Source organism: Hyaena hyaena, unplaced genomic scaffold (assembly GCF_003009895.1).
Source record: "Hyaena hyaena isolate Hyena2069 unplaced genomic scaffold, ASM300989v1 scaffold_2640, whole genome shotgun sequence".
NCBI lineage: Eukaryota > Metazoa > Chordata > Mammalia > Carnivora > Hyaenidae > Hyaena > Hyaena hyaena.
The window spans coordinates 6218-15355 of NW_024083278.1; the positions used below are offsets into that span (position 1 = coordinate 6218).

The 9138-nt window shown below is 40.3% G+C and overlaps 1 protein-coding gene across 1 annotated transcript; it reads right to left on the reverse strand.

The window, feature by feature from the left end:
• Positions 1–1769: 1769 nt before the first annotated feature.
• Positions 1770–6875, reverse strand: LOC120227644 (T-cell-specific guanine nucleotide triphosphate-binding protein 2-like). The gene is made up of 2 exons (XM_039225717.1): positions 5858–6875; positions 1770–3519 (listed from the first exon to the last, which is right to left on the reverse strand). Exon 2 carries the CDS (start codon positions 3498–3500, stop codon positions 2178–2180), a length of 1323 nt encoding a protein of 440 aa, XP_039081648.1. The 5' UTR covers positions 3501–3519; positions 5858–6875; the 3' UTR covers positions 1770–2177.
• Positions 6876–9138: the final 2263 nt, after the last annotated feature.

Sequence of the window (9138 nt, forward strand, 5' to 3'; positions counted from 1 at the left end):
ATATTCAATGGAAACAAGCCAGTCTCTTCAGCAAATAGTGCTGGAAAAACTGGACAGCGACATGCAGAAGAATGAAACTGAACCACTTTTTTACACCATACATAAAAATAAATTCAAAATAAATAAAAGATCTAGATGTGAGATAGGAAACCATAGAAATTGTACAAGAAAACAGGCAGCAACCCCTTTGACCTCAGCCACAGCTATTTCTTATTTTTGTGTTTATTTATTTATTAATATAATTTATTGTCAAATTGGCTTACATACAACACCCAGTGCTCATGCCAACAAGTGCCCTCCTCGATGCCCATAACTATTTTCCCTCTCCCCCACGCGCCGCTACACCCTCAGTTGGCCACAGCAATTTCTTACTTGACATGTCTCCAGAGGCAAGGGAAATAAAAACAAAAATGAAATATTGGGAACTCATCAACATAAAAAGGTTCTGTGTTTTACATTTCCAATTTTGCTGCAATTAATAGCTTTTAGAATATATGTTTTTGTAATTTTTCCAGAATCTTTATTCCTTTCCCCTAACAGCTTTATTCAGGTAAATTTAACAGATAAAATAATATATATTTAATGTGATGATTTCAAATATTTGTACATATGGTGAAATGATTTTCATAATCAAGTTAGTTAATATATCCATCACCTCAAATATTTAACGTGTGTGTGTGTGTGTGTGTGTGTGTGTGTGTGTGTGGTGAGAACACTTAGGACCTGCTTTTTAAAGCAAATTTCCAGTATTATTATTGCATAGTATTATTATACAGTATTATTAACTATAGTCAGCACATTCTACATTCACTTTATATCTGAAAGCTTGTATTCTTTAACCAGCATTATGCATTTGCCCCACTTTCCAGCCCTTGCCAACCAACAATTTACTTTCAATTTTTATGACCCAGATTCTTCAAAGCGGGATCACTGGGACAAAGTATACATGTGTGTGCAATTTTCCTAGAGATGGCCTAATTTGCCACCTTATAGGTTATATCACTTTGTGTACCCACCAACACTGTATGACAGCAATGATTTTTCTACAGTTTTACCCACAGAATGTCAAACTTTGAAATTTCCCCCAATCTAATATGGGATAAATGATGTGTTAGTATAGATTCCATTTCAAATTTTCATTTCCCTTATTAGATTAGATATGTTTAAGGACCTTAGGCCTTTTTAAAAAAATTATTTCCACTTAGACTTATCATAATTGTCTCATCTCATATTCCCTAACCTTTCAAGTTCAGGCACAAAATATATTGCTAGCAATCTAGGAGTGCCTAAACCTGCAATATGCAAACCTTTGACCATGTTCCCATCTTAGACACTTGTTCCTCTCCCAGGGTATCCCAGATAAAGTTTTTCCTTAGCAAATATTTCTCTTTTATTTCCCATGACACAGATTCATTTCATTATCTTTTATTTTTTTAATAAAACGATGACGTTAGAAAAGACAGGGAGGGTATCAGTCAACATTAGTTAATAATCTATTAATGATAAAATGTATGTGTTCATAACAGAATATCAGAAGCATAAAAATGGACTGTGTATGCATTTATTTTAAAAATGATTTTTGAGGGGTACCCGGGTGACTCACTTGGTTAAACATCCAACTTTGGGAGTTGGATAAGGTCATGATCTCCCATTTTTGAGAATTTGAGCCCAGGTAAGGCTCTCCACTGATAGCTCAGGGCCTGGAGCTTGCTTCAGATTCTGTGTCTCCCTCTCTCTCTGCCCCTCCCCCACTCGTTATCTTTGTCTCTCTGTTTCTGTCTCTGTTTCTGTCTCTGTCACTCTCTCTCAAAATAAACAAACATTAAAAGTGTAAAAAGTATTTTTGAGGACCTACTGTATGCACAGCCATTTGTTACTAGTATGTCATTAGGAAGATCAGTGCCTGGTATGAAGTAACCATCACACAAAGAGTTATTCTCTCTAATAATGGAAAATTGCAGACTTGTGTCCTTCATTTTCCCAAGAAAGATCATATGAAAGGATTCTTGAGAGCTTATTGCCTTCACTGTCAAATTATAGTCATTAAGTCTGTAGTTTGTTCAAGAGTGAATTATGGAAATGTCTGTGATATTCTGAGGGCAGTGGGTCAAGATTGCTTCAAGGAAGCCTTATGTCAACTTTCCAGGCACCAGTGCCATGCCAACACCAAGAATAATTCAGGAGCTACTTGCCTCACTTTTCCCATTTTCATCCCTGACCTCCTGATGCATGTAGGTTTGCTCAGAGCCCTCAGAGTCCTTAAGAATCTCTTCTTTCTTAAGAAGAAGCTTTGCATCCCTCACCACGGTGTCAAGGAAATAATTTTGCAAATAGAATATCTTCCGAAAGTAAAGACCAGTGGCAATGAGACCTCCACTAATAGAGCAGATTTTTTCCAAACATCTCAACAGTTTGTCCCCTAAAGACTCATCATCCTTTTCAACTGAGAGCAAGTGGGGTGACATAAGGTTTGCCTTGAGTTTCTCCACCGACACGTGCAAGTCCTTGGCCACGGTTTCTAAGGATGCATCATCCAGTCCAAAGTAAGATCTGTAGAGAGTTAGAGTCTCCTTTAAAGTCTCCACATCGTTTTCACTGAGGAAGCCCACCAAAGGGATGGTGGCAGATGCGCCAGCCTTCAGGGCCTCCAACCAGACCTTCTGTTTCAGAGAGTCCCTCTTCCGGTCAATGGCGGCCTCGGTCACATTCGGCAGGAATTGCGTGAAGATGTGGCGCTTGTGGGCTGGGAGCTCCCTCAGAAGGGTGGTCTCTAGGCTTTGGAAATCATAGCTAGACAACTCAAAGCAGGAGACTAAGAAGATCGGAACATCCCGTATATTGACATTCTTCAGATGTGTCACACAGTCATCACGGAGCTTTTGCAGGAGTTCGTCCTTATTGAATGTGGAGGGTTTACTCACTTTTAGATGATATATATCACTGTCCACTTTAGTTCGGACAAAGTAGAAATTCTTCTTCATTTTTTTAATTGCTGTAGCCAACTGCACATCGTTATGTTTGACACGTTTAGCATACACGATAATAAAGAAGTCATACTCACCAAATTTCATTTCCTGCAGATACTTGTGTGCATGAAATTCAGTGGTCCAAATTTCAGGCAGGTCCCATAATGTCACATTGGGAAATTTCTTGTGTTTGTAGGGGGTTCTCACCACGGTTGTCTCCTCTGGCCTAGTTTCGGCAGCCCCTTCTTCCTCTTGCCCCACCCCCAGCAGGGCATTGATGAAACTGGATTTCCCTGAATCAAACTCCCCAGTCACAGCAATGTTCAGTGAAGCACTGTCGATGTCTCTCAATAGTTTATTTATTGTAGAAACTGCACTCTGAAGGTCTCCTTCCTCCAGGTGTGATTGAATCTTCCTGACGGTGTCCTGAGAGACTATTGTGCTTTCCAACTTGAAATTCTTTAAAAATTTGTCAAAGCTGAGAGCCAAACGACCACCATCTGTATCAGATGTTGTGGAAGTGGACTGACCCATGGCTGAGCACTAGAGGGCACTAGGGGGAGGAGAGAAGAGGAAAGAAAAAGAATTAGCACAAAGGTAGGCTTGCTGTTATGGGCAGGCAGAACCTAAGTCCTGGCCACAACATTGCATCCAGGAGCCCTTCTCTATCCAGGCATTATGTGGAATTCTACATGGATGAAAAGTTTGCCCTTCCTCGTGTTCTTTTTCACTTATCTTGGAAAGCTCTATTTGCTCTTATAATTTCAAAAACTGATTATTCTATCCTTTCTCCTGTGCCCACGCTATTCTTTATTTTTAAGGTTTTGAAAATAATACACCTTCATGGGGGCAAATCTAATAAGACAGCATGAGCTTTCACCCCCATACCCATACTACCTGTGGTGAAAGACCCACTAGAAAAAACACTTCTGATAACCTCCAACATTACCATGTAATAGACGTTGGTTTTCATATAAGGAAGTTAAATAAGGATGAGAGTCTCCTTCCTTCTCAGAAAAGATACTGCATATCATCATTAGGAGACAGAAACCTTCAATATTTGCAAGTGTGTTTTCCTTTATCTAGAAAGTATGCTGACTCATGAAAGGAGGTGTTGAAAAGACTCTTTTGGTTTTGTCTAGAGCAGAAACAGCAGGTGGCGTGGATTCCAGTGTTGTAAAAAACCATGTTTGACTATCCACCTGGGACTTGCTATGAGCCACCCTAATTGTCTGTGAGACTCCACTCATTACCTGCTTCGTGCCTGTGTATAAAATGGGACAGAAATCAGGTGGGGGAGGTAATGCACCTGGGGAACTGGCTGCTGTATAAAGTGTCGTTGGTGCAAAAGGTGGTGTGGGCAAAGACCGAGGCAGGAGCCGAATGGGATGTAAGAAGTCAGCTATGACAAGGAGGACCCTCTGTCACCTTCTCTGATGTCATTAAACTGAGCTGGTTCTGGAGTCCTGGACCTCTCTGATCACTAGAGACTTATACTTTGAAATGGGGCACCAGAAGAAATCATGTACCCAGGACTAAAGGTAATGTGAGAGATTTGTATACTTCCCCTTGTGGAGATTGAGAGCAGAGATTGAGACCAGGAAGCAAGTCAGCTCATCACCACTGATTGTCTGGGCAACATGCAGGCTGGAGAGGTATCCTTTGGCTAAAAGTGAGAGATCAGGCCCATTCTTTGGGGCTTCCTGGTAGCCACAGGCTGCAGCCCAGGAGAGGATGGCAAAAAGATATTTGGGGATGAAATTATGCAGAGCAAGTACACATTGTTTTGACTGGTATACATACGAACGAGGAGTGCAAATATCCTTCTTAGAAGAAAGAACTATGGGACTCTAGCTCACCAAGAATGAAAGGCAGCTGTTAAGCAACTAAGAAACATGGTGTAGGCACTTCTGACCACCCAGCAGGAATATTCATCACATACATTGTGAAACCGTGACCATCTGGAATGTATAGGGACAACCTCGTGCTGTGTGGAGGGCAAACCATCCCACCACTCCTTTGGATGCAGGCAGCACACAAAGCAGAATGAGCAAGCCTGAATGTGGAAGAGGTATATACAACCTGGACCTCAAGGAAGAGCAAACAAAGTGAGACTTCAACCTCATCAGGTGTAGTCTAATGCCTGTGCATTCTCAGAGGATGCGGGAAGAATTCGCAGGAGACTGAGGAAATCTCTGATGAGACAAGACCTGTGGAACAGAATAAATAAAGAGAAAGGGAACCAAAAGACAGGGTTGAGAGACCAAGCAGATAGGAACTGCAAAATGTTGTGTCCTCAGCTAACTTCAACCACTAAAGCCATGTGCTATTGTTAAGCTTCCATACCTCACCTTATGTTGCATGTGAAGTTCTCTTATATGTTATTTTCTGCTGCAACAGCAATGCAGAGGTAGCAGGGTCAGAGTGCCTTTTTATGATATCTCTAGGAGCACCTCTACCAGTGTGTCCTCTGCAGCGGGAGTAGAAATGGGAGGGAATGTGAGAAATCCATGGCAATAAGCCTCAGATGTGCATTTATACGTACATTTCTCATCTCATCCTCTTAACAACCCTACAAGGACATTACGATAATTTCCGTCTTCAAATTAAGAATCAAATAAATGATGAGGTGGTGAGACAGACATTGAGGGCCCCACCACTAACAAAGCTCAGAGCTGGGATTCAAGTGAAGCCCCTCATCCAAGACAGATTCCTTCTGTCTCAGGAAGCAGAGACAGAGCCCACAATTGGGCGGGGAGAGGTGAAACAAGCACTCAAAACGAAGTCAATATGAGACACACAGGATTTGTATATCTATGGAGAAATGTATTATAGAGAAAGCCACAGGGCCATAGGAAAGCCACTTAAGATAAAGCCCCATGTCAGTATACCTGAGAGCAATTTCAACCCCCAGGGATGTAATCCATCACCAGTCACCATGGAAATTTCCTGGTCAGCACTAAAAACTGGACTGACGGATCCCCTCTCTCCTCTTAGCCAGGCAACCTTGCCTAAAACAGTGGATTCTTTGCTAATAATTGTTTTTCTGCTTTCTCTCTTCACTTAAAAAAATCTTTCCAGTTTCTCAGCTCAATGGAGCTCCTTTTTGTTTGCTAGATGGAATGCTCCGCAATTCAAAAATTACATAATAAAGCTAACTAGGTTTTAGAATTCACGCGGTTGAATTTTTTTAAACAGATTTGGTGGCAGTGTCTAGATCCAAAGCGAACTCTGACTGTATTTGGGGACAACAAGAAACACAAGTGTGGCATCCCATGAATACTTTTGAGTCATTGTCTTTCTCAGCATTTCCAAGGCACATTGCTAAGTCCATCTTGGTTTAAGGTCTGCTCTTTTTGGCATTAGAGCTCCAAATTGAATTGCCTTTCCAGCCCAAGGTTAATGAATCACTCTGTCTCTGACAGAGCACCAGTCCTTAGCCGGTGGTTCAGCCCACAAGTCCACATAGGAATCCCTTCTCCACTTCCAGTCCAGTCTCCATTTTCTGCGGTTTGCTGGCTTAGTCTGTTCCCCATTTCCTGTCTGCAGTCTCCATGAATGGAATCTGCTGGCTTAGTCCATGATGCAAATTGATGGTGACGTGTAGAGAGCATTCTCTTGAACAGTTCACAGTAACTTCTAAACCTAGCCCTTGGTTCTGAACTCAGATTTCAAGTTGAGAACTGTGGGTGGCAGCCACACTTCTCCACGTGTGTGGAATCACTCAGTAGTCCCCATTCTTGGAGGCCTGCTCGTTGAATCCTTGCCCCCAACCAGTCCCTAGTTCTTTGGCTATGGCTGATGTCCATAGTTCCACTACCTCAGTACTGGTGGTTTCTGTTAATGTGTACACGAGATAAAGGAAAATGTACATGACCTTCAGGAAAAATAGTAAATAATCGAATGAATAAACAAACAAAGAAAAATTAAATGGGATCTTTAAAATCCAAAGAGTTAAGTTTTCTACCCTCTGACATGTTGTTTATCTTATATCTCAGAACTATGGTTCTGTCTTTCCTTCTTGGTGGGAATGCAAACTGGTGCAGCCACTCTGGAAAGCGGTTTGAAGTTTCTGCAAGGAGTTAAAAATAGAACTACCTAAGATCTAGCAATTGCACTACTAGGTATTTACCAAAAAGATGCAAAAATACTGATCTGAAGGGACACATGCAATCTGATATTTACAGCAGCATTATCAACAATCTCCTTATTATGGAAAGGGCCCAAATGTCCATCAACTGATGAATGGATAAAGAAGATGTTTATAGGGGCGCCTGGTGGCTCAGTCGGCTGAGCGTCTGACTTTGGCTCAGGTCATGATTTCATGGTTTGTGGGTGTGAGCCCCGCGCTGGGCTTTGTGCTGACAACTCAGAGCCTGGAGCCTGCTTCAGAATCTCTATCTCCCTCTCTCTCTGCTCTTCCCCTGCTCATGCTCTGTCTCTCTCCTTCAAAAATAAATAAATGTTTAAAAAATTAAAAACAATAAAGAGATGTGGTATATACATATGTGTGTGTATATATATATACACATATATAACAATGTATATGTGTGTGTATATATGTGTACATATATACATACACACACACGTATAGATACACACTATATATATATATATATATACAATGACAAATTACTTAGCTATAAAAAATAATGAAATCTTTCTATTTGCATCCAATGGATGGAGGTAGAGAGTATTATGCTAAGCAAAATAAATCAGGGAGTGAAAGATTAATACCTTCTGATTTCATTCATATGTGAAACTTGAGAAACAAAACAAGTGATCATGGGGAGAAATGAAAACACAAACCAAGAAACAAACTCTTGAGTATATAGGAAACTAAAGGTGACCAAGGGTTGGGAAGGTGACGGATGAAACAGGTGATGGGGATTCAGAAGTGCACTTGTGATGAGCACCAGGTGTTGTATGTAAGTGTTGAATCACTAAATTGTCCACCTGCAACTAATATTAGACTGTATTTTAACTATCTGGAATTTAAACAAAAACAAACAAAGAAACAAACAGAACTATGTTCTGGAAGCCATAAAAATCTACAAGCATGCTTTGTGTCCCAAATAATGGCTTGGTAACTGTCACGTTGGCAGCCACAAAATAAGGCCAGACAAAAATGTGTGAGTTGCCCCCTATCCAAAGCTTAGGTATAGCTGGACAGAAATGTGGGTTAAATTCCATTTATTGCTAGTGTCTGCCAAACTGCTACCAGCCCTCAGGGAAATTACAATAGCCATTTTGAGAACGTCCAAGAAAATAAAATCATTTAAAGAAGTGCACTTAAAAAGCAAAGGCTTCAAAATTCCAAAAATAGCTTCATTGAAACAGTCATTGCAAAAAGCTGGTAAAAAAAGAAATGTAAACAACCACAACAGTACCGAATACAAAAGACTGTAAGACTGATAGGATTCTTACTGTTTTCCATGATCCTCCTCTATTTGATACTCATTCTAAGTCATCCTCTGTCTGATGTGCTTTGACAGAAACCATACACAAAAGTCATTTTTAGATGCAATTCAACGTTCACCTATTCCTTTGCCAACCCCAAAACTCCCCCTGTTTATGTCAAAGGGTTTGTGAGTTTTTGGTCTTAGGAGAAACTTGCATTCTTTCTCAGCCCCCTAAAGTTATACATCTTATCATGTCTTTGAAATAGAAACACACCATAATCACTGGAAAGTAAGTATGGAAAAAGGAAAAGAGGCCTTTTATACTACATCCAAAAAAATGGATGTTGTTGCTCAAGCTCTGGCACAACTCCCTTAGGATTAATTCCAGGGATAAACACAAATCTTGAAAATCTTCTATACAAATATTGGTAACTATAAAGTTATTTTCTCTCTCTCTGAGTGTGTGTATGTGTGTGTGTGTCTCCGTGTGTGTGTGTGTGTGTGTGTGTGTGTGTGTGTGTGTAGTGATATTTTTCTACCCCTGGAAGGTTTTGTTGTAAAAGATCTCTATTTAGTTGCTTTGAAGTCAAGCACTTATAAGTACTGAGCATTCTAAAACTCTCAGAAAGATAGAAACTAAGCTAAATGCTCTTCAAGTACATGTGATCTGGAATAATATTCAGTATTAAAGATAAGTCAAGGCTGATGGTTTACTTAAAATAAACATGTAGTTCGAGTTACGAGCATTAAAATTAATTTAATTTTTAATT

Excerpts from the sequence above, each read along its gene's own strand:
- LOC120227644 (XM_039225717.1), bottom strand. The coding sequence starts at position 3,500 with ATGGGTCAGTCCACTTCCACAACATCTGATACAGATGGTGGTCGTTTG.